General features: G+C 44.6%; 1 protein-coding gene across 5 annotated transcripts in view; it reads right to left on the bottom strand.

Moving 5' to 3' along the window:
- LOC129711122 (CUGBP Elav-like family member 4) overlaps window positions 1-20,348 on the bottom strand; it is a 413,711-nt gene extending 393,363 nt beyond the window's left edge. For 2 of the 5 annotated variants that reach the window (XM_055658535.1, XM_055658537.1), the window contains exon 1: window positions 19,412-20,347. In XM_055658535.1, the coding sequence (XP_055514510.1) occupies window positions 19,412-19,715 (304 nt within the window). In that variant the 5' untranslated portion in view covers window positions 19,716-20,347. Of the gene's footprint in view, window positions 1-19,411 lie in introns of all 5 variants that reach the window. The other 3 variants (XM_055658536.1, XM_055658539.1, XM_055658538.1) reach the window with 3 other exon arrangements.
- Between the last annotated feature and the right edge of the window lie 5,764 nt (window positions 20,349-26,112).

Raw genomic sequence — 26,112 nt, 5'->3', positions numbered from 1 at the left:
GATTTTAAAGTTTTTAGTTAGTTTTTAAAGTTTTTTAGTGTTTTAATTTTTGTTTTTCAGTTTTTAGTTTTTGAGTGTTTAGTGAGTTGAGTATTTATGACGAGGTGTACCGAGGTACAGTAACTTGCCTCATTGTGTGCGAGTGTCTGGAGTTTGACCTGAGCCTCTGTCTCTGTGACCAACAGGGGAGGATAGTGTTGGGGAAGAGAGTTTAGTCGCCCCATGTCGTTAGGAGTGCAGATGATGCTGGAGGTGGAGGAGGTACTGGTGGGAGAGGCTCAGTCTGAAAATGCTGGGGCCACAGGTGAGAGGGGGCAGAGAGCTGGAGTACCACTAGGGGCGCCGTACGATTGGCAGCCTCACCAACAGTCTGTCTGTTTTTTCGCCTTTTTTTGTTATTTGTAGTATGTTTTGTAGTGTGTTAAAAGTTTGTGGAAATGTTCTCTGATTTGTTTTATGTGGGGGGGGGGGGAGGGGGAGGGGGAGGGGGAGGGGGGAACTTTTTTTTGTCAGTCTCTTACCTTACTGGAGAAGTGATTGGTTTTCAGGTCGTCTCTCCGGTTGCTCTGCGGCCTAACATCGTGGAGCTGGAAACCTCCTCGGGACTGACTTTGAGTCCCACCGCGGACATGGACTTACCACCGGTGCCGATCCCTTGCCTGGGATCGCTACAACCGCGGCCTGCGGACTTTAACATCAAGGGCTCGCAGTCTCGGGAGAGACCATCGGGAAGCTCCAATGACGCAGAGGTTCGACCAGCCCCGACCCCGGGTCCTATCGCCAGTGCGGGGGAAACTGAGATTCCCCCCCTTCCCCCCCCCAATGAAGGAGCTGATCGCCCCGATGCGGAGGCCTTGACCGCCGGCTACGGGAGAAAGATCGTTTCGTCAACGGAAGGCTCGAGGCCCCTGACCGCGAGAGAATAAAGAAGGGGAGAGATTGAACCTTTTTTTCGCCTTCCATCACAGTGGGGAATGTGGAGGAGTCACTGTGGTGGATGTTTATGCTAAAATGTATTTTGGTGTTCTCTTGCTTTTTATTTGTATGACTGACTTGGCAAATGAAATTCCTCGCATGTTGCAAAACATACTTGGCCAATAAAGTATTATTGTGTTGTATTGTACTGTATTGTAATTCAGCAGGTCAGGCAGCATTTGTGGAGAACATGTACAGGTGACATTTCACAGAGTGCTAGAGTAACTCAGTAACTCTCTCTCCCCACAGCCCAGCTATCCATCTTCACCCAGAGAGTTATGAATCTGTGCAATTCTCTGCCACAGAAGGCAGTGGACGCCAATTCACTGGGTGTTTTCAAGAGAGAGTTAGATTTAGCTCTTCGGGCAATCGAAATCAAGGGATAGACAGTGGCGCAGCGGTAGAGTTGCTGCCTTACAGCAAAATGCAGTGCCAGAGACCCTGGTTCGATCCCGACTACGGGCGGTGTCTGTACGGAGTTTGTACATTCTCCCTGTGGGTTTTCTCCGAGATCTTCGGTTTCCTCCCACATTCCAAAGACGTGCAGGTTTGTGGGTTAATTGGCTTGGTAAATGTAAAAATTGGCCAGTATAAATTGTCCAGCTTCCAGTACAGTCCCTGTTGGACTCTTCGGAAGTAATGACCACAAGGTACAAGGTATATGAGGAGAAAGCAGGAACGGGGTACTGATTCTGGGTGATCAGCCATGACCATATTGAATGGCGGTGCTGGCTCGAAGGGCCGAATGGCCTACTCCTGCACCCATTTTCTATGTTTCTATTCTTTCCTCTGGCTTCGCATTTCACAGCTTTTGTCTGCTTATATTCTTATCTCACTGCCTTTTATCTTTTCATCCCTGGCCTTTGTTCATCCATATATCATCAAACCACCCCTCATCTGTATTCATCAGTGTCAAAAAGTGACTTCCTGGCACTTCTTTTAGTTTTGTTTAGAGATACAGCGCGGAAACAGGCCCTTCAGCCCACCGAGTTCACACTGACCAGCGATCCCTGCACACTAACACTATCCTACACACACTAAGGTCAGGTCGGGGGGAGTTCCCCCCCCCACCACGGATACCATGTAATCCCGTGCTACCTGCTCCATGGTCGGATAGTCGGCGACTAAACCGTCTCCCCCACCTGGTTTGCCAGGTGAGGAGGGGTCTGTGGACCTCCAGCAGGACCAAAAACAAGACCTGTCAAAGGGGCGGATGAGCTTCTAGCGAGCCAACAGCCATCCACACTTCAGTAGAAGTTGCGATCACCGTCGTACATAGCATTGTAAGGAATGATGATAAACCACACACAGCAAAACCCTGTACTTCCAGCGGTGGAAGTCCGCAGGAACTAGAGGACAGAGATGCGTGGTGCATCCGTCACCGTTCCCGTTGATAACCAGCACCACTGTGTCACTAATGTTTTCTACGATGAAGAATGAATGAATGAATGAATACACACACTAGGGACAATTTACATTTTTATAGCAAGCCAATTAACCTACAAACTTGAGTGTGGGATGAAACCGAAGATCTCAGTGAAAACCCACGCGGTCACGGGTAGAACATGCAAACTCTGTACAGACAGCACCCGCCGTCGGATCGAACCCGGATCTCTGGCGGTGTTATCGCTATGAGGCAGCAACTCTACCGCTGTGCCACCCTGTCACCTATACTCTTATGCTCAATTGCCCGACCAATGAATGCAAGCATACCATGCACATCCTTTACCATGTCAAGATATAAGATGTTGAGTTGAGTTTAATGTTACATACACCAAGGTTGCAGTGAAAAGCTGTTGTTGCGTGCTAACCAGTCAGCAGAAAGACAACACATGATTACAATCGAGCCATTCGCAGTGTACAGACATATGATAAAGGGAATTACGTGAATAATGTTTAGTGTAGGATAAAGCCAATAAAGTTTGATCAAAGATAGTCCGAGGGTCTCCAATGAGGTGGATAGTAGTTCAGGTGTGTGGACACCTTTAGAGTCTGTTCCATAACAAGACTCTTTAAACTCTTCAAAGTCCCGTTTAGTTGCATGCAGTAAATAATGAACAATCAATATAGCAATGTACACATTGAAGAATTACACACTGAAGGGTTTCGACCCGAAACGTTGCCCAATTCCTTCGCTCAATAGATGCTGCTGCACCCGCTGAGTTTCTCCAGCTTTTTTGTGTACCTAGCAATGTACACATACTGCAAGGCAACATGAATGAAATACTGAGTTACTTCAGCATTTTGTATCTATCTTTGGTGTAAACCAGCATCTGCAGTTCCTTCCTGCGCATTTCATCTGCTCCACTGCAAAATCTCCTCAAGGTTTGTCGACTTTGAAGTTCTCCGCCTCTCTCTGACGAGAGTTCTGCAACACTCTCTCTCAGTCTAAAGGGTCTCGACCCAAAATGTCACCCATTCCTTCTATCCAGAGATGCTGCCTGTCCCACCGAGCTACTCCAGCGTTTTGATTCTCTCTTCAGTGAAAACCAGCATCTGCAGTTCCTTCCTGCACATGAATAATATACAACCATGTTCCTGAATTCACACTTCTCCTGCTAAGATCCCACATCCTACGTAAATGCTTTTCCTGAGACTCAGAAAGGGTTGAGCTGTGAAAACTATCTCACACTAGCAGCAGTACATTACAGACATTATTCACACAAGGCAGATTCATAATGAATGCAACCCACAGTGCATCTGATCAGCAAGATTTTCACACTTCTAAAAAAATGTTCTGCTTTTGCACAAAAGGAAAAAAATCAGGAACTATAAATTTTAGTTACCATATAGGGTAGATTTACAAACTCCAAAACACCACTGGGAACCTCACCAGATAATAGTTGGTCAGGGTTGTCCTAGGATCCCACGATTTTAAAGCTGAGAGAATAGAACAGTACAGCACAGGAACAGGCCGTTCGGCCCATAATGTCTGTGCTGAACATGATGCTACGTTAAACTAATCTCCTTTGCCTGCACACAGTTCGTGCTTATCCATGTGCCCATCCAAAACCCTCTTAAATTCCACGACCATATCTGCCTCCACCACCACCCCTGCCAATGTATTCCAGGCATGCAAGTTTCCAAATTGATTGGGATATCGATGATTTTAATAGCTGTCATGAGGAAATATTATATAAATAGAACCGCTTGGATAGTGACTTTTATATAACATATAACATATAGCAATTACAGCACGGAAACAGGCCATCTCGGCCCTACAAGTCCGTGCCGAACAAATTTTTTTCCCCCTTAGTCCCAACTGTCTGCACTCATACCATAACCCTCCATTCCCTTCTCATCCATGTGCCTATCCAATTTATTTTTAAATGATACCAATGAACCTGCCTCCACCACTTCCACTGGAAGCTCATTCCACACCGCTACCATTCTCCGAGTAAAGAAGTTCCCCCTCATATTACCCCTAAACGTCTGTCCCTTAATTCTGAAGTCATGTCTTCTTGTTTGAATCCCCCCTATTCTCAAAGGGAAAAGCTTGTCCACATCAACTCTGTCTATCCCTCTCATCATTTTAAAGACCTCTATCAAGTCCCCCCTTAACCTTCTGCGCTCCAGAGAATAAAGACCTAACTTATTCAACCTATCTCTGTAACTTAGTTGTTGAAACCCAGGCAACATTCTAGTAAATCTCCTCTGTACTCTCTCTTATATAAGCTAGGTAATTTGCAAAAGAAAAGCTTAAGGTTTTCCTAAAGAAATAAATAGCTGCCAGACATGAAGTTTTGCCTTGCACCCTTAATTCTGTAAGAATTACGGTTAAATTATCACATCGACAGTTCAATTATTAGATGAATAATCCAGAGGCTTGTACTAGCAATCCAGAGGCAGGAGATGATAGAGGCATGGAGTGATGCAGCGTGGAAACAGGCTGTGCCCAACTTGCCCCACCGACCAACATGTCCCATCTACACTAGCTCCACTTGCCCGTGCTTGGCCCATAACCCTTTAAACCTCTCCTATCCATGGACCTGCCCAAATGGCTCTTAAACATTATGATAGTACCGGCCTCAACTACCTCCTCCGGCAGCACGTTCCATATACCCACCAACCTTTGTGTAAAAAAAAGTTACCCCTCAGTTTCCTATTTAATCTCCCCCCCCCCCCCCCCCCCCCCCACCACCTCTCTTCTTAAAACATTGTCCTCTTGTTCTCGATTCCCCTACTCTGGACAAAAGCATTTACTTGATCTATTCCTCTCATGATCTTATACACCTCTACAAGATCACCCCTCATCCTCCAACACTCCGAGGAATAGAATCCGGGGCCTGCTCAACCTCTCTGTGTAGCTCAAGCCCTCAATTTCGAGGATGGTGACTGGGGAGGGTTTACGTTCATTAACAATGACGATGGCAAAATCTGCTCAATACCATTTTGGATCACGGATGTCATGCAGGAGCAAAAAACCTACCATCCTTACCCAGTCTTTGCATACCAGGCACACCAATGTGAGATTGCAAGTAGGAAGGAGGATTAAAGAGGATTAAAAAAGATAGAGAGAAACAGTGAGTTGAGTGGGCAGGAACCTTGGCAGATGCAATACTATGGGGAAATTACACATTTATCAACTTTGGTGCACAGAACAGGAAATCTGAGTATTTTGGTGAGAGAGTGGGTAAAGTAGAGACCTAGTTATCCTCACACACAAATAACTGTAAGCCAACATGCCAGGTACAGACAGTGATTAGGAAGCCAAATGGTACACACCACTGTATTTGAGTACAAGAGTAAACGTGCCTTAAATTGAAATTGAAATCGTAAAGTGGTCTTGGTGAGATATTGTACTCAATCTTGTTCTTCGTACGTACAATGGCTATATTTTCCACAGAGGGAGTTCAGCAAATATTTAGTTTAGTTTGGAGATACTGCTTGGAAACAGGGCCTTCGTTCGGCCCAGCGAGAACATTGATCACCTGTTCACATTAGTTGTGCGTTATCCCACTTTTTCATCCGCTCCTGACAAACTGGGAGTGCTTCACAGAGGCCAATGAACCTGCACATCTCTGGCACATGGGAGGCTACTGGAGTACCCGGAAGAAACCCATGTAGTCAAGAGTCAAGAGTGTTTTATAGTCTAAACAATTATTTTGAAGTTCTTTCATAACTTGACAGTGAACACTGTTAACTGGCAGACTTTGCCAATATGCACACAGCCGCACCACAGACATGTAAACACCCTTAGGAGTCAACAATGAATTCAACCATTTCGGATAGCCATCATATCTAATTTCTGTCCGAACTGGCTGGTTCTGCAGAAAGATCAGAGCATTAACTCAAGTTTTATCTCTCTCCACAAATGCTGCCTGATCTGGAGGGTGTTTCCAACATTTTCTTTTAATTCAATGTCCAGAAAATGCCTGATTTGTAGACAGGCACAAAAAGCTGGAGTAACTCAGCCAGTCAGGCAGCTTCTCTCCAGAAAAGGAATAGGTGACGTTTCGGGTCGAGACCCTTCTTCAGACTGTTGAAGAAGGGTCTCAACCTGAAACGTCATCTATTCCTTTTCTCCAGAGATGCTGCCTGACCCGCTGAGTTACTCCAGATTTTTGTGTCTATCTTTGGTTTAAACCAGCATTTGGACTCTTCGGATGTGATGACCATAAGGTACAAGGTATATGAGGAGAAAGCAGGAACAGGGTACTGATTCTGGATGATCAGCCATGATCATATTGAATGGCGGTGCTGGCTCAAAGGGCCGAATGGCCTACTCCTGCACCTATTTTTTATGTTTCTATGGTTCCAATTAGATGAGCTGCAGTTAGCCAGCCCTCAGCACATCTCTCAGCGAACACACTCACCATTTGCATCATGGTCTCCAGCTTATCCACCCTCGTTCTCCTCACCTCTCCCAGTTTTCTCCAACTTAAAACATTCACGTTTTCTAATTTGGTCTAATTCTGATGAACGATTGTCAACCAGAAACCAAGGCGGCACGGTGGCACAGCGGTAGAGTTGCTGCCTTGCAGTGCCAGAGATCCGGGTTCAATCCTGACCACAGGTGCTGTCTGCATTGAGGTTGTGCATTCTCCCTGTGACCGCGTGGGTTAATTGACCTTTGTAAAAATTGGAATTTGTCCCTAGTATTGTGCATGTTTACGGGTGATCAATGGTCGGCGTGGACTCAGTTGGCCGAAGGGACTGTTTCCACGCTGTATCTCTAATCTAAACAAAACTAAAGAATCGTTAGGTACACAAAAATGCTGGAGAAACTCAGCGGGTGCAGCAGCATCTATGGAGCGAAGGAAATAGGTAACGTTTCGGGCCGAAACCCTTCTTCAGACTGATAGGGGGCGGCGGGGAGCAGGAAGGAAAAAGGAGGAGGAGGAGCCCGAGGGCTGGGGCATGGGAGGAGGCAGCTCGAGGGTTAAGGAAGGGGAGGAGACAGCAAGGGCTAACAAAATTGGGAGAATTCAATGTTCATGCCCGCCGGATGCAGGCTCCCCAAGCGGAATACGAGGTGCTGTTCCTCCAATTTCCGGTGTTGCTCACTCTGGCAATGGAGGAGACCCAGGACAGAGAGGTCGGATTGGGAATGGGAGGGGGAGTTGAAGTGCTGAGCCACCGGGAGGTCAGGTAGGTTCTTGCGGACCGAGCGGAGGTGTTCGGCGAAACGATCGCCCCACCTCCGCTTAAGTCTCACCGATGTTAACTCTGTTTCTTCCCCACAGACACTGAATGACTGGGTACATCTCTCATTTTCATACAGATTTCCAGCCTATACAGCCTTTTGCCTTCTAATGTAGGTGCACCCGTTTCCCAGTCAAACACAGTTTAGTGGTCAGTAGCACGAGCCCTGGATAATGCTTTCTCTCTTGACCACGTTACAGCTTCCATGGCCAAGTCTACCTAACTCAGCATAGATCAGACCTTGAAACCACCTCCTACTTGAAGATACTCACGGAACGGTTAAAACATTTAATTAGAACGTCTGCTTATCTTTCTCTTTTGCGTTGGTTTCGCTCAGGAATAAGGAAGCTTCATGTATTTGTTGATTGCTTCCTTACTTAATTAGTATTGAATAAAATGGCATACTGAGCCATTTCAGAGGGCAACTAAGGATATTGTTGTGTCCCGGAGTCACAGAGTCTTGCAGAATCCCTTCCTTTAAGAAAATCAGTGAGGCAAACAGTAGGATCATGTCAACTAAGAGTGTCATGTCAACTAAGGGTGGGGGGGGGGGGGGGGGGGGGGGGGGGGGGGGGGGGTTATGGGGAGAAGGCAGGAGAATGGGGTTGAGAGGGAGAGATAAATCAGTCATGATTGAATGGCGGAGTAAACTTCATAGGTAAAAAGGCTTGATGACTATAAAACAAATGAACATTATTAATAGGGGGTTGACAAAAGTGCTAGAGAAACTCAGCGGGTGCGGCAGCCCCTATGGAGCGAAGGAAATAGGCAACGTTTCAGGCGGAAACCCATCAGTCTGAAGAAGGGTCCCGAAACGTTGCCTATTTCCTTCGCTCCATAGATGCTGCCGCACCCGCTGAGTTTCTCCAACACTTTTGTCAACCTTCAATTTTCCAGCAACTGCAGTTCCTTCTTGAATATTATTAATACTTATATTTAAATTTCAGGATATTTTATTTAATTCACTGAATTCACTGCAGTTCCCCACTGCTATGGTAGGATCTGAAACCATGTTTAGTTTCGGGATACAGCTGGGAAGCAAGCCCTTCGGCCCACCTAGTCCATCAATCACCCATTGACACTAGTTCTATGTTATCCCATTTTCACACTCCCTCGACACTAGTGGTGATTTACAGAGGTACAAACCCGTCCTTGGAATGTGGGAGGAAACTGAAGCACCCAGAGGAAACCCACGTCGTCACGGGGAGAACGTGCAGACTCCACACAGACAGCACCCAAGGTCATGCTTTCAAGAGAGAGCTAGATAGGGCTCTTAAAAAATAGTGGAGTCAGGGGGTATGGGGAGAAGGCAGGAACGGGGTACTGATTGGGGATGATCAGCCATGACCACATTGAATGGCGGTGCTGGCTCGAAGGGACGAATGGACTGCTCCTGCACCTATTGTCTATTGTCAGGATCAAACCTGGGTCTCTGGCGCTGTGAGGCAGAGGCTCCCTCAGCTTGTCCTGGAAACAGCCAGTCCAGTTGCCAGCCAGTGGCATAACCATTTGCAGCCACAAACCGATTAAATGTCCGGGGGAAGCAAATTTCCATTTTCATATCCTTGCAGAGATTATTTTGGCAGCACATAATTTCAAGTTTCTAAATCTCAGCTGTCCGACCCTTAGACCCTAGAAAGGTACAAGACAGGAACAGGCCCTATGGCACAAAATGCCCGTGCTAAACAAGATGCCAAGATACACTTGTCTCATCTGCCTGCACAAGATCCACATCCCTCCATTCCCTACATATCCAAAAGCCTCCTAAACGCTACTAAACATTGACCCTAATCCCTTGACATGTCTACTCGTACTATTCAAAACAAAATTATTCATTCACAAATCACTAAAAAAAGGAACACAATGTTTCAGTAAACTACTACTGTATATTTTGCAAGCAACATCCCCATTAATGACTCAGTGACTCCTCTACAAAGTATGGGTGGGGATAGCAGCAAGTATTTAAACCTCTAGTAATATCCACATCTGCCTCAAGAAAGTAATAGTGAACAAGGCAATAGTGAACAAGGCAATAGTGAACAATTGGAGGGAAATTATAATGTACAGATTTTAATTTTTTTTAATACTCTTATTCTTAAAGATAGCGGAGTCAGGGGATCTGGGGAGAAGGCAGGAACGGGGTACTGTTTGGGGATGATCAGCCATGATCACATTGAATGGCAGTGCTGGCTCGAAGGGCCGAATGGCCTACTCCTGCACCTATTGTCTATTGTTTAGCAAATCCTATTGGAATACAGCTCGTGTATTACCGGGTGGTTGTTTTTCAGCCCTTTGGAATGACTTCTAAATAATTAGGGTGGCACGGTGATGCAATGGTCGAGTCACTTTCAAGTCGAGTCACTTTTATTTATACAGCACATTTAAAAAACAACTCTCGTCGGCCAAAGTGCTTTACATTGGTAGAGCCGTTGGCCTCACAGGGCCAGAGACCCGGGTTTGATCCCGACCATAAATGCTGCCTATGTGGAATTTGCACGTTCTCCCTGTGACTCCATGACTGGTTTGCTCCCACATTCCAAAGACGTGCAGGTATGTAGGTTAATTGGCCTCTGTAACTTGTTCCCAGTGTTCAGGGTGCAAAACTGGGATAACATTGAAATGAACGGGATGGTTGGCATGAGATATACCGCATGCAAAGAGGCTCTTTGGCCCAGCGGGCCGAAGGGCCTCTTTGCATGTGGTATATCTCTAAACTAAATGAATTAAATCATCTCAATTGATGTCCAAGGCTCGTCAGCATGTAGTTTAGTTTAGTTCAGAGATACAGCATGGAAACAGACTCTTCTGGGTCCATGCCAGCCAACCTCTCGCACTAGTTCTATGTTATCCCACTTCCTCATCCACTCCCTACACACGAGGGGCAATTTACAGAGCCATCTTTTTGGAATGCGGAAGGAAACCGGAGCACCCGGAGGAAAACCCACGCGGGTCACAGGGAGAGCCTGCAAACTCCACCCGAGGTCGGGATCGAACCGGGGCGCCTGGCGCCGCGAGGCAGCAGCTCTGCCAGCTGCGCTACTGTGCCGCATTGACCGACAAGAGATGAACAGCCTGCTGGCATTTACTGTCTGGGCTCGCGCATAAAATCACGAGCATTCTACGGGACTGCCGGCTAACTACCGGCTCATTGTGACTGTGAACCATCCGATCAGCCCCACTCACATGCTCTCCACTCGCAATCTTTTGTTACAAATGCTGATCCGGTTCCCTGAACCCATTTCCACCACTGTGTTGGTTCAGGTAATTTAAAAGCACACTGTCTCGGTTCACATTAAGACTCATTATAGTGACACGTACTGAGATGAGGCAAAAAGCTTTGTTTTGCATGCAATCCAATCAAAAGATATAATATTAGACATGAAATACAAACAAGCCAAGCTCAAGTATATTAAAAAAAAAAATCTTCCAATTCTCACTCCCCGTTATTTTGATGATGTTACATTTATGTGCTCTAATTAGCAATTGAATGAACAATGGAAATCATTTTCCCTGCATGGTAACTAGCTGCCCAGGCAAGGTTGTTAAGCATCTGCACAGACCAAAGTGCTGCACCCCCAGCTTACTTCAGGCTAAAGATAGACACAAAATGCTGGAGTAACTCAGCGGGACTGGCAGCATCTCTGGAGAGAAGGGATGGGCAGCGTTTTGGGTCAAGACCCTTCTTCAGTCTGAAGAAGGGACTCATAACATCATGTGATAGGAGTAGAATTAGGCAATTTGGCCCATCATGTCTACTCCGCCATCCAATCAAGGCTGTTATATCTCTTCCTCTTTACCCCATCCTCCTGCCTTCTCCCCATAACCTCCGACACCCGTACTAATCAAAAATCTATCTATCTCTGCCTTAAACATGTCCACTGACTTGGCCTCCATAGCCTTCTGTGGCAAAGAATTCCACAGATTCACCACCTGGTCTCGACCCGAAACATCGCCCATTCCTTCTCTCCAGAGATGCTGCCTGTCCCGCTGAGTTGCTCCAGCCTTTTGTGTCGATCTCTGGTGTAAATAGGAACAGGTGACGTTTTGGGTTGAGACCCTACAGAGTCTGAAGAACGTCAACCATTCCTTTTGAAGTGAAAATTAGGTGGTGAGTAGAAATGGGGAAGGAGGTGGGAGGATTAGAGAGGGGGGGTGGGGGGGTGTAAGCCAGTGTTCCTGCTCGCAATTATCATCCAATAAACGTATGCTGAGAGATTTGGGCATGGGAAGGGGGGGAGGGCACCATTCAAGGTCTGAAAAAGGATCCTTACCCTAGATGTCACCTATCCTTTTTCCCCCACAGTTGCTGCCTGACCTGCTGAGTTACTCCAGCACTCTGTGTCTTTCTTTGGTTAAAACCAGCATCTGCAGTTACTTGTTAACACAGGATAAAGGCCACTCTGGTTGCCATCCTCTCAACTCTCACCTGCTTGTTACCAGGCACTAATCAATGACCTGGAGGACTCTTGGCATCTGCTGAACAACAGGGGCAGGGCTTACAGATACGAAGGAAGTATTTTGGGGGTGAAAGTCGTAGAATCATAGAGTGAAAGAACAAGGCAACAAGCTCTTCAGCCCAACTCGTCCAAACCGGCCACTTACAAGGATGTTTCAGGGCTAGAGGATCCGAGCTCTAGGGAGAGGTTGAGTAGGCTGGGTTAAAGTTATCCTGTGGGTATCCAAGACTTCACAATGCCATCGTTCCATACACTGGTGCAGATTTAATGAATTGGGGCTTTGGGTACAGTGCTATGCCTTGTGGGGGTATGCAGTATGAACCTCGGGATTGGAGGTCTTTGCATCGCGCAAGTTAATGGGCAAAGATTTCTGTGTAACTTGCTAACCTCTGCACTCGTATTCCCGACGAATGCTCCCATCCTCACAAGCAATATGCCCGGGGCATTAATTTGGAGCATCTGCCTTCACTGATGTTTCAGTGTCACGCCTGCGATTTGGTTTCATGTGATCGGAAAAGGGGAGGTAAAAAAGAACTTGCGTTTATGTAGTCTTAAATCAAATGCCTTTTGAACTGTGGGACCTTATAATGCAGGGAACCAAGCATGGCCCCATCAGCACAACAGATTAAATGGTCTGAATTAGTGATTTGGTCTTAGTGATAAATTCGAACCAAACGCAGCCACTGAGAAGCACTTGCTTTCATATCACATCTCATTGTATTGAAGTCAACAGAGTTACATAAGCAGGGGTAATAAAAAATAACATTCGACCAGTTCCCCCTTAGCCTTGAATAGTCCCGAAGGGATTTGTGTGGGAAGGAACTGCAGATGCCGATTTACTCCGAAGAATAGACACAAAATGCTGGAAGTAACTCAGCGGGTCAAGAAGCATCTCTGGAGAACAGGAATAGGTGACGTTTCGCGCTGAGACCCTTCTTCAAACCGAGTTAGGGCAGAGGGAAATTAGAGGTACGAAAAGGTACAGAACCAAATCAGAACCGGCACCGAATGAGCCCACTATGGTCCATTGTTGGCTGCAGAGGAGGTGATAACGAGGGGATACAAACAGTAAAATTAGCAGGACAACTAGGGCACGGGAGGGATGGAGAAAGAGGGCGAGAGGGACGTAGGAGGATCAGCTTGGGATCCCTCCCTCATCCTGCTAGTTTTACTGTTCGTATCCTCTCGTTATCACCTCCTCCACAGCCAACAATGGACCTTTGTGGGCTCTTTCACCACGGTGCCCAGCTCTGATTTGTTCTATACCTTTTCATACCTCTAGTTTCCCTTTACCCCGACTCTCATTCTGAAGAAGGGTCCCGACCCAAAGCGTCACCTATTCCTTTTCTCCAGAGATGCTGCCAGACCCGCAGAGTTACTCCAGCATTTTGAGTCTGTCTTCCCAAAGGGATTTTGTGCATTCAACGGGGAGGACAGGTTTGGATCAATGTCTCATGAAAAATGGCACCTCTGAGTGTGTAGCACTCTGTCAGCATTGCAGTGCAGTGTCAGTCAAGAGAATGGCCTTTAACCTTAGACTTCTGACTCAAAGACAAGATGCAAAGACTGAGCCATGTTTAACCCTTGACTTAGAGCACTGGGTCACAACTGACTCCTTCACGGAGATTCTGCACCTCCCCTATCAATTCATGAAGCCATGCCATTTGTTGAGGTTTTTTCCAAATGTGTTCTCCTCTGAAGTACTTTGGAATAAAAACAAATTTTTCCCTGAAGGTTGTGTTAGGTCAGAATTATACCATCTACACCCCTTCCCATCCAAGAATGCCACCATGTTACATTCATATGTAGTAGGATAGATTCAGTGGATTGGGACTGTTTACACAGATCTTTGTCTGCTTGGAGCACTGCTTTCAATTTGGGGAGCGCAAGTCACCAGCATCTTGTGTGCCAGCAGGCAAACGGTTCTGTACAACTCACTGACTTCTACAAATGGGTTACCCATGGCTCCACGTTGAATTGAGTTTGTAATTTGTACCTGCCTTTTCTAGTCATCGGTGTTATACTCTGCATTTCTAAAACATTGCAGCTCATTTCGGAGTGCAGGAGCGTAATGGCAAGACGCAAAACAGCATTGTGTTTAAGAAGGAACTGCAGAGGCTGGAAAATCGAAGGTGGACAAAAGTGCTGGAGAAACTCAGCGGGTGCGGCAGCATCTATGGAGCGAAGGAAATAGGCAACGTTTCAGGCCGAAACCCTTCTTCAGATGTACTGAATGTTCCATGGCTTCCTGAAAGTGACAACGGAAGTACATAGATCTGTTACGAAGGCTTATGGTATGTTTGCCTTCATCAATTTGGGCATTGAGTATAAGAGTCAGAAAGTCATGATGCAGCTTTATTGGGCTTTGGTTAGGCCACATTTGGAGTATTCTCGCCATCCTATTACAGGAAAGATGTGGAGGCTTTGGGGAGGGTGTAGAACAGGTTTACCAGAATGTTGCCTGGATTAAGAGGGTATTAACTATAAGGTGAGGTTGGACAAACCTGGATCCTTTCCTCTGGAGCGTCTGAGGCTGAGGACAGATCTGATAGAAGTATAAAAAATATGAGAGGCATAGATAAGGTAGACAGTCAGAACCTATTTTCATAGGATGGTAATGTCTAAGACTAGAGGCCATAGCTTTAAGGTGACAGGAACAAAGTTTAAAGGAAATGTGCGAGACTTCTGTTTTCTGACACAGAGAGTGATGGATGCCCGGAGCGAACTGCCAGGGGTGGTGGTGGTGCATATACAATATGCATGAAATGTAGGGACATGGACCACATGCAGGCAGAGGAGATGAGTTGGCACAGACATCGTGGGCCGAAGGGCCTCTGCCTCTGCTGTACTCTTCTATGCTTCAAAGGATCAAACCTATCATGGTTAGGCATGGTCAGCCTTGTAGCATGTCCCTTAGCACATGCTGTCAGTGTTAATTAGTGGGACCAGTATTATCTAAATAGTGCACCTATAGGTCCTAAAGTCTGGTATGACCAATGCTTGCACGAAGTACATAAATATATTTGCAATTATACACTATGACTCCAGGAGTTAAAATGTATCCCTAAAGAGATATCTCCAACTATAGGTTTCTCAATACTTCTAACTTGTTTTATAAAAAATATATGAAGGCAATAACAACTTTTGGGCTCAAAAGCACTGTTTCAGACACCTACTGATCGCAAGCCCAGTTATTCCAGTAAAGATAGACACAAAAAGCTGGAGTAACTCAGCGGGTCAGACAGCATCTCTGGAGAAAAGGAATAGGTGACGTTTCAGGTCAAGACCCTTCTTGAGTCCAGCTCTCGAATGCACCATCTTAAATACACAAAGATTATTTAAGTGAGCATCCGGACTTGGATAGGAGGGGGCCAGAACTTGCTGCCAAATTTAAGAGCCATTCATTTTCCAAACCAAACAGCAGCATGGAATCGGGAACATACAATCAATATAAAATCTCACTCTGTAGATTTGAGTCTATCAAAAGATTGGCAACTGGAAACCTGATCAATTAATCTGTGAGGCTGATCCTATGTTTAAATCCAATAAAATAGGTTAAAGACTCTAAAACATGCTTTTAATATTAAAATATAACTGAAGCTAAATCTCCATATCGATAGCCACAAAAAAAAATCAAACACACTTTAATAAATGGCATTCATATTTTATTGAATCAATAGCATGTACATATTGAATAGATTTATCATGCTATGTTGGCCTCCTAATCACCGTAAGGGCAAAATGGGGCAAAATTGGACTTTGTTAATAGCATGAAATAGACAATAGTAAAATCTAATCTTTTTATACCATGCTTACTTTTATTGACTTGAATAAATAATCAGACAGGGTATAAGAAGTTATTTCTCATTACACTCCATTGACAAGGACCAATTTCATCCCTTATCCTTCTGAAGGCATTGGGTAACTAAGATAATTCCAGGTTAAGACAGCAGGTTCCGAGGGGGTGAGATTGGAGTTGGCAAGGGGAGTGGAGAAGTCAAGATGGTTGATATCCTCCACTTTCCCTCTCCCCCGACTCTCAGACTGAAGGGTCTCAACCCGAAACGTATTCCATTCCTTTCTCTCCAGAGATGCTGCCTGTCCTGCTGAGTTACTCCGGCATTTTGTGTCCATCTTCAAGAGGGTTGATGTCTCACCAGTAGTTGGAAATAACAAGGTGCAGAGAGGGTAGAAGGCCAGTGGGAATTGGGAGGTTCCTGACCAGAAAAGTCGCCTATCCATTTATCCATTCCCTCCGCAGATACACCCCGACTCGCTGAGTTACTCCAGCACTTTGCATTTTGTTCCATGTTTAGTTTGTTCTCATTGATGAAAGGAATTTGAGGTATTGCAATGATGTCTTATCAATCCCCAATGGAATTGAACCAAATATATGGTTTTTGGTGCTGGGGGTTTCAGGAAGTGGGGCAACATGTTTAAAAAATAATTTAAAAATAAGCCAAGTATATGAAGAGTATTTCACCCAATTTGCCACTCGAAGGGAAACAAGTTTGAGGAATAAATTTTAACATTGCCTTTTGGTGACTAAGCTCTAAAAATATTTAATTGGCTTTTTAAAGCTAATTATGAAAGGGAAATGAGCGATGCTATATAGAAGCACGTTGATCGGTGTTTGTTAACAGAAAAGATTGAAGGGTGCAGGTAGACACATTAGTGCAATCTACTATCAAAACACAACATAACTCTTTCCGCTCGTCTCATCACATTGCAAAAGCCGAATTAGGGCTGATGCAACGTTCCCCCGGTTGTTCTCTGTCACAGTAACCTACTTGATTTTTCAAATAAAATGGATGAAAATGGAAATACCAATGAAGTAATTAAGGAAGTTAACAAAGAACTGCCAGTGGGAGTGAGGGATAAGATTTTAAAATCAACTTCCATCAGTGTGCAGAGCGGCATTGCATTTTTATGCTGATCCAACATTGCATTTTGGCTTTAGATAGTGAAAGCAGAGTAAAGGACCATGCCTGACAATTCAGAACCCCAAGGAGATTAAAAAGGATAAGTCAGGAAACAAATATTAGCCATAAAGGATCTTAAAGCTGGAAAATACCATTGATTCTCATTATTTTACTTGTTGCAATTAAAACTTTTCTAAACGCAAAAAAAACAATACAGGTTAATGCCTGTTGTCTAAATCTGAAACCCAAGGAGGGGATTGGCAAGGATCTAATCCCTACTGCGCACAAATGCAAAATAGGTCCAAAAGCATATATCCAAAATTGGCTCATTCAGGCTGAAGGAACCAGGAAAACAAAATCAATTACTCTGATTCAAACAGCGGAAGGGAGCTTTCAGAAAAAAGACTTCTCCCAAATGTTGGGAAGATGTCAAGAAATTAGGCAGACGGTTGTCACCCAAAGGGGAAATGAAATCCCAAAATCCAAAATAATCCCTTAAAATATTTGGGAAATAACATATCGCTACGAAATAGTGCACACTTGGTATCATACAAGTCAACAACATTTCACAAGATAGCAATGAAAATACAAATTTGACTGGTCCTTGGATTATCAGGTTAACTGGAAAATTACCTCTCCCCCCTCTCCCCCCCACCTGCCCTCCCCCCCCCACCCCCAATCTCCCCTCCCCTCCACCACTGAGTCGAGAATCTCTGGTCCCCTCATATTGGCACACAATGCAAAAATAATTTCTCTATTTAATACGAATTTGATACCAACAAATTAAGCTAGTTGCTTCTTAAATAAAGACCATTTCATGGTGGAAAAAAATAGTCATATGAAACATCTGGCAGGTGCAGCTCTGGAAATGGTAGGTGCTGTTATATAAAGCAAGTAAGGAGAGAAACAGTTGGGATATCGTTTGTGCAAGTGTTTTCATGCAAGAAACTCATTACTACACATTGTACCATTTGGTAAACAACGCTTTTAAGCAGTAAAGCAGAAAATTGGTTTAAAAATTACACCACCGTGGACCAGACTATAAATGTTAACTGTAACATCACAACTGTAAATATTCTGTCTCGACACTCTACGCTTCACTAGGATTCTTTACAAACATCACTCACTCACACACACAGAAATTCTCCCAAATGCCCTGCGATGAACTACAACCTTGGGGGTAGCAGTCATTGTTTATAATCAGCCATTAACACAGGAACCGGCTCACACATCTTTGCCGTAACACACCCCTGGTAATAATATTCACAAACCACAACCTTTCACAGCACACACATCCTTAGTGGCTTTCTCATTTGGAGAGAAAATCTGATATAGCACACATTGCCGGCTGGATTTTAATGTAATGTAAAGATTCAGCCCTGCTCGCTGAGTGAAAATCTAAGCACAAACAAAAATAATATCTGTGACATATTCCTCATCATAGGCAGGCTTCTGGTATAGTTTGACTTCGAAATAGGTAAGGTGTCAGTTTTTCCTATGATAAGTTGACAATTTAAAAAAAAATCTTCGAAAGTCGAAAGCGTAGTAGGGCTGTTATATAAAAGACAAGGGAAGTGAAGAACAATACAAATAGCAATGTGGCTCTACGCTAGTTTAAAGGGTTTCTGCTCTTTGTAGTAGAAGTGGATGATAAATCTGCCAAGCCAAGAAGTAAATTGCAGCAAATCTTGACATTGCTTTGCTAAACAAAAAGACCTTTCAATATTGAGTTACTTGCATGGGATTTTATAGAGAAAGAAAGAATAGGCGGCTACGCTCCTAGCTAAGGACTAAAGACGATGCCTCTTTAAACTAAGCTGCAAATGTGAGCGACAATTCTGAAATCAATGTAAACTTACAATCCTTAAAATGATGTAACATTGCTATAACTGATAGCCCACAATATTTGCATTAATAGGAAGAATGCATTTAGTTCATCCCATTTGAATTGATAGTAAATCGGAAAATGAATTCAAGGGTTTTAAATTAAGTCTTTAACACTTGCACCTCTTTTGGAAAAATACAAGAGAAATTGTGATTCGTGATAACTTGATGAAATCTGTAAATATTATGGCGATAACAGAAGATATAAATGACAATTTCTTGTCTTGCCAATTAGCCTAAAGCAAAAAAAAACATTGAGTGGCGACATTTTAAATGTGATTTTAATCAAATACTTTTATTCCCTGATTATTGCATGTCTTCTAATTTCATCACTGCTATTTTAAATAAATACATGTTTTCTGATTAGCATTGACATTTTTTTAATAAATGCTAACAGGAACTGATTTGAAATATTTTGATAATACTAAGGAATTAACGCTTAAAAATCTATTAATATCACTCTCTTTATGATTTCACATTAACTGCTATGCTGCCCTATGCTGTAGGTGGTGCTGATGCTGTTCAAACCTTTGTGCATGCCTGTGAATCGGTCCTTCAGAACAGTTAACTCGTATATCTTCCCGAATTCCTCAAAGAGGGGCTTCAGATCATTCTCCTCCAGGTTCCGAGGGATCTGCCCGATGAACAGCTTAATGGCGTCGTGGTCCTTCATCTGGCCGTGTTGGAGATCAGCTCCGTTCATGGGCTTGAGCTGGTGGCTGGGGGGCGGCTGCTGTTGCTGCTGCTGCTGTTGCTGGAGCTGAAGCTGCTGCTGCTGCTGCTGTTGTTGCTGCTGCTGCTGAGCTCGGTCTGCCTCTCTGAGTCTGGCCATCGCTAACCCACAGAATGAAGAACACAGGAGGCACCACTCAGCTGTAGAGAGAAGAAAGACTTCCTGTTTCAGCCTGTGCGCTCACTGGTGACACCCCTTGAGGACTGGCTGTCTGCAAAAAGCAGCTTGTATATTCCCATTCAGCTTAGCAACAAGCAGGGTTTAAAGAGATCGCTTTTAATTAATCCTTGGAAACTGGGAGAAATTTTATTTTTTGTTTTTTTTTCCGGTTTCAGCCACCATCGAAAACTTTTTTTTTTTTTTGCACAATGCAAAATACAAGACAGCAGGCAAAAGATTAAGACCATTCCATCAGAAATGTAACCATCGGGAGAGAGTTACCCCGAGCAAAATAAAATCAACCTTGTGACATACTAGAGAGGTTGTGTATGCATCAATTAGCCAGCCAAGCTGGGTCACTTAAATGTCTGTCTGTCTGTGTGTTAAGTCACTTGACAATGCACCCGGCTGACCGGGGTTTATGGATGTGCAAAGCCCGGCTCACTGCGAGCCTTTTGGACACCACGGGGTTCTGAATGCTTCGATGATCCAAATTTCAAGATTGCCGTTTACGGTCACCGACTTTTAGTATGGATGAGCTGCTCTTCGCAGTATGGAGCAGGCAGGGAGATGGGAAGGTAGAGAAGAAGATGGGGGGGAGGGAGGGAGAGGGAGATGGGGGGTGATGAGGAGGAGGGAGGGGGTGGGGGAGGAGGGAGGGAGATGGTGAATGTAGAGGGGCTGCTATGTTTATTCTAGTGCCACTGGGTTTCATTCCTTGCCACTGCTTTCCAGCCTGCACGGAACAAAACGCTGGCGCGCAGATCTCTCAAGGGTCTCCCTTTATCTCCACCCTGCTGCATTTATTACCCGAACTCATCTTTGAACCGCAAAAACTACCCCTTGCACCCCCCCCCCACCACACACACACACACACACACACACACAATGTAAACGGAGAAGACAGGAGGAGACAAATAAGAAAAGAATCTCGTCCAGGCATCAAGATAATAGCAATCGTTTGAAACACCGGGGGTCCCAGGATTATGTCCCTCCACCGGAAGAATTAAGGCAGGAGAAAACATTGAAGTTTAGCTTTTAAAACGGATAAAATAATCAATTAGCATTTACGAATCATTTGGGTTTTTTTTCCACAGGAAAATAGTAATGGGATTTATCGTTCTTTATAATTAATTTGTATCCTTCCTCTTTTTTTATTTTAAGTTCAGTAGGGAGAGGGATGACAAGGAATGACAGTAACACACTTTCCATTTCAGTTTCGCAGCATCAGCAGCCAGTAATCCCCAGGGCAGGGACCATTGCTTCCACTCCCTGTTCCAACCATATCCCTCCGGATCATTTTCTTAAGATTATTTCCTGCACCAGTGTGACTATCCCGTTCCAAAAACCCTTGCAATCTCCATGGGAGATTACCAACCTAACACCATAGGCCGCCCCTACTGGCTTCTGAATCGAGACTGTGCAAATTTATTTCACACTAGACCTTTAAAGACAGCAGACTTTTATCAGTTTGTGCCAGATTTGAACCCTAGCCCCGGGGATAAAAAAGACAGCATCTAACCTTTTGAAGCAGTAAATCCTTCTACTCCACTCCATGCCTTGTTGGAGCTTGGACAGACTAATCCAGCTTGGTGGTCTATCAGTGATAGATCTGCATCACTTTTCCTTCAGATTTTAAAGAAGGTGGCACCTTTGCACAATGCCACAGCCAAGATGGATAAAACCAGAATTAATTTGCAGCACTGAAAACAGGCTTCTACTTTATGACATTGCGTGGAATTGTTGAAGTATCAATTAGCCCACTCCAAGGAAAAGTTTTCTTCAGTGCCTCCTGTGATTTTCGTGACAGGTGGCATCAAATGGCGCACCTGAAGGCTATTTGGCCCAATGAGTCAATTAATTCTCTGTTGATCAATCCAGACAGTCCCATTTTCCTAGTCCTCACTCAAGCTTTGCAAATTATTTTACCTCAAGAACCCAATTTTATTTTTAAACACTGACATAGGTGGTTGGTGTAGTGAAAGAAGCATTTGGTATGGTTGCCTTTATAGCTCGTGACACCGAGTGAAAGAGTCGGGATATCATGTTGCAAAAAATGCTGGTTAGCTTGTGCTTCGAGTATTGTGTGTAGGTCTGGTCGCCACACCACAAGAATTATGTGGTAGCAAGAGTCACGAGTGTTTGATTGTCATATGTCTGAGATAGAACAATTACATTCTTACTTGCAGCAGCAGAGAGACTGAAGAAAGGATTCACCAGGATATTCCCTGGATGGTAAGATCAAAGACTAGAGAGTATAGCTTTTCAATGAGAGGGGCAAGGTTTAAGGGAGACGTCTTTAGAGTGTGGGAGGAAGCCGGAGCACCCAGAGAAAACACACACTATCACAGGATGAGCATACAAACACCGTACAGACAGCACCCATAGTCTGGAATGATCCTGGGCTTCTGGCACTGTAAAGCAGCAACTCTACCACTGCACCACTGTGGTGATGGAGGCAGGTTCGATAGTGGCATTTAAGAGGTTTTTGGATAGGCGCATGGATATGCAGAGAATGGAGGGATATGCATGTATGTGCAGGCAGATACGAGTTGGTCTTAGCATCATATTCGGCACAAATGTTGTGGGCTGAAGGGCCTGTTCCTGTGCTGTACTGCTCTGTGTTCTATGTTACATGGAATGGAATAATGTCGTTATAATAAAGGACTGGATAGCTGGGCTTCCTTATTAAACACAGGCTAGTCGGAGAGATGAGCAGTTGTTGATAGGGGCAAGTAACTGACTGGGTTTATTCTCAATGGAACATAGGAGTCTGAAGGGTGTCCTTGTAGAAGATTTATAAAATTATGAGTGGCACAGTTAGGATAGATAATCAGAATCCTTTGTCTAGAGGGCAGAGGTTTAAAGTGAGACACAGATTTGAAGGAGATCTCAAGGAGTAGTATTTAACACATAGCATGGCAAATATCTGGAACAAGCTATCAGAGGAGGGAGTGGAGACAAATAAAATTACAGTTTCGTTTTTTTAGAGATACAGCACGGATAAAGCCCTTTGGCCCAACACGTCCACGCCCACCATTGTTCACCCAACACACATTAGTTCTTTGTTATTCCCACTTTCACATCCACGCCCTACACACAAGGGGAAATTTACAGAGGTCACTTAACCTGAAAACCCACACGTCTGGGACGTGGGAGGAAACTGGAGGAAACCACGTGGTCACTGGGAAAACACGCAAACTCCCCACAGACAGCACCCAAGAAGGTCAGGATCAAACTTGGGTCCCTGGTGCAGTGTGGCAGCGACACTACCAGGCACACCACCCCATGTTTAATAAACATTTGGACAGGTACATGGATGGTAAAGGCATGTGGGATACAGGCTTGATGCAGGAAAGTGTACGATTCTATGAAAGTTCTGATTAGTGCTGCTCCCTCATACTGCAACCTCCTATCCACACTCTGCATAAAGAAGATTTCCCACTCTTCTCCTCTGGATCTGAAGACAAAAGGAACTGCAGGTGCTGAAATCTAACAAACCGAGTGCTGGAAGAACTCGGAGGGTCAAGCAGCTTCTGTGAAGCTACAAAAGGTTTAACGACATTCTGGATCAAGATTCTGCATCAGGGTTGAGAGGCAAGAGGAACGATTGCCAATGTGTCAAGCGTTTTCCCCCTCTCACCCCCACCTCCCTGTCCCATGCAACGGTAGGATATGGAACACCAGACCCCTCACCTCCTCCCTCTACATCAACCAGGGAGGTAAAAAACCATATGTAGGAAGGAACTGCAGATGTTGGTTTAAACCAATGGTAAAGAACCATCCCAGGTGAGGCAGAATTTCACGAATCTCCCCCATCCTGATCAACTGCATTCAGTGGTCACAACGTGGCCTCCACTACATCGGTGAAGCCAAGCATAGGTCAGGTGAGCATTTTGCAAGCACCTGCACTCTGTCCAATGCAGCCATTTTGACCCTCCGGTTGCATGTCATTTGAACTCTCTCCCTTTCATTCCCACGCCTATCTCTCTCTCCTCAGTCTTCCCCATCGCGATGGAGGGGTCAAACACAAAGTGGAAGAACAACGTCTTGGATTCTACTTGGGTAGCTTAATCTCATCTGTCCACCTAGTTTTCAGGTGTCGGGATAAGGTTTAGATTCATTATTGTCAAGTGTACCTAGATGCAGCGAGAAGCTTTGTTTTACGTGCTATCCAAACAGATCCAGACAATACTGTACATAAATGCAATCAAGTCAAATTCAAGCACAATAGCTAGAGCAAAGTGGAAGCTACAAAGAGTGCAGGACATAAATCTCAGCACTGTGCAGCAATCATTGTCGTTTGTCTAATGGAACCAACTGTTTAACTAGAGCCTCAATGAGAGGAAAAACACTAAGAGTTGGAGTACTCGGTGTCCTCAATCTGAAGAAAGGTCCCATCCCAAAATTCCGCCTATCCATTCCCTCCACAGATGCTGCCTGACCCACAGAGTTACTCCCGCACTTTGTGTTTAACTCAAGATTCTACCACCTGCAGTTCCTTGTATCACAATGATGAGGATGTTGGAACGGGAGAGGACATTGATATTGATCACACTTATTCAGCCAATGCATTTGGTGGTTGCTGTGGATACAGTGTTTGCAGAATCTCTCCAATACTTTGCAGTGCCTGCTGGCTGCAATACTAGTGTCCGAGCGTACAGGAAAATAGGGATTTTCCGGTAAACCATAGATCCCATGTTGTTTACAGTCTGTTTCCTTTAGTCTTTGATATTTCAACCCTGGGAAAAATGTCTAAACTATCTCCCATAATATTATATACCTCTATCAGGTCACCCCTCAACCTCCGATATACCGGAGAAACCTATCAAAGTTTGTCCAACCTCTCCTTATTTTGTGCAGGAATGAACAGCAGATGCTGGATTAAACCGAAGGTAGACACAAAAAGCTGGAGTAACTCAGCAGAACAGGCAGCATCTCTGGGGAGAAGGAATGGGTAACTTTTCGGGTTGAAACCCTTCTTCGAACCTTGTTTTGCATCTCTCAATTTACCTCTCTCTCTCTCTCTCGTTTCAGTGAACAACTCGATGACAATTTGAAGCTTGGCCTCAGAACATGCACACCAGAGCAAGCATGCCCATAATCTACAACTCAACCACTGAGATTGGACCAAGCTTGGATCTGTAGAGGAGGTGGGAGGGGTGGAGCAGTTTCTCCTGAGCTCAATGGATTAGTCCCGCTCGAGTGGGAAAATAACAATTTGCCGTCTGCTGCTCGAGTTAATTTCAGGTAGATACTTGGGACCCAGGAGTTGTTTTCTCTTTACAGTGCAACTGCTTTCAATATTGGTGCTGTTTAATAGCCGGGCTTCCTTATTAAACACAGACTAGTCGGAGATATGAGCAGTTGTTGATAGGGGCAAGTAACTGACTAGGTTCATAATCCCCGAGTGCAAACAAGATACTTGTCCTCGCCTCATCCAAGCGCAGACAACAAATTCATTTATTTTCGCTGACAGTCAGAGTCTGAGTTCAATTTATTGTAATGTGTACAAAGGTATGGTGAAATGCTTTTGTTGCGTGCTAACTGGTCTGCTGAAAGACAATACATGATTACAGTTGTGCCCTCCACCGTGCACAGATACATGATAAAGGGAATAACATGAGTAACGTTTAGTGCAATATAAAGGGATTCCAATGAAGATTCCAGTGAAGAACTCTATACCTATGGTTGTGTAGCCAGACAGAGTACAAGCTCCATCTTTAAATTTGTGGACACCTCTGTTGCTGGACAAATTATGGATAATGACGAGGCTGAATGTAGGAGGGAGATTGATCGACTGACTGAATGGTGCCAAGTACAACAAACTTGCTCCCACCATCAGAAAAAACCAAGGAACCGATTGTTGGCTTTAAAAGACAAAGGCCGAGGATCCACAAACCTGTTTTCATCAACTGGTCAGTGGTGGAGGGAGTCAATAACTTCAAGTTCATGGGCGTGCATATCTCTATCTGTTCGGCAATTTGAGCGCCCTGGAGAGGAAAAGTGTACAAAAAGTAGTAAACACTGCCCAGTCCATCATCGGCTCTGACCTTCCTTCCATCGAGGGGATTTATCGCAGTCGCTGCCTCAAAAAGGCTGGCAGTATCATCAAAGACCCACACCATCCTGGCCACACACTCATCTCCCTGCTACCTTCAGGTAGAAGGTACAGGAGCCTGAAGACTGCAATAACCAGGTTCAGGAATAGCTACTTCCCCTCAGCCATCAGGCTATTAAACCTGGCTCGGACAAAACTCTGATTATTAACAACCACTTTCTGTTATTTGCACTTTACCAGTTATTTATTCATGTGTGTGTATATATTTAGATCAGG

This window comes from Leucoraja erinacea, chromosome 29, assembly GCF_028641065.1.
Source record: "Leucoraja erinacea ecotype New England chromosome 29, Leri_hhj_1, whole genome shotgun sequence".
Taxonomy (NCBI): Eukaryota; Metazoa; Chordata; class Chondrichthyes; order Rajiformes; family Rajidae; genus Leucoraja; species Leucoraja erinaceus.
Note: the sequence above shows the minus strand (reverse complement) of the source record. Positions and strands in the feature narration are given on the sequence as shown.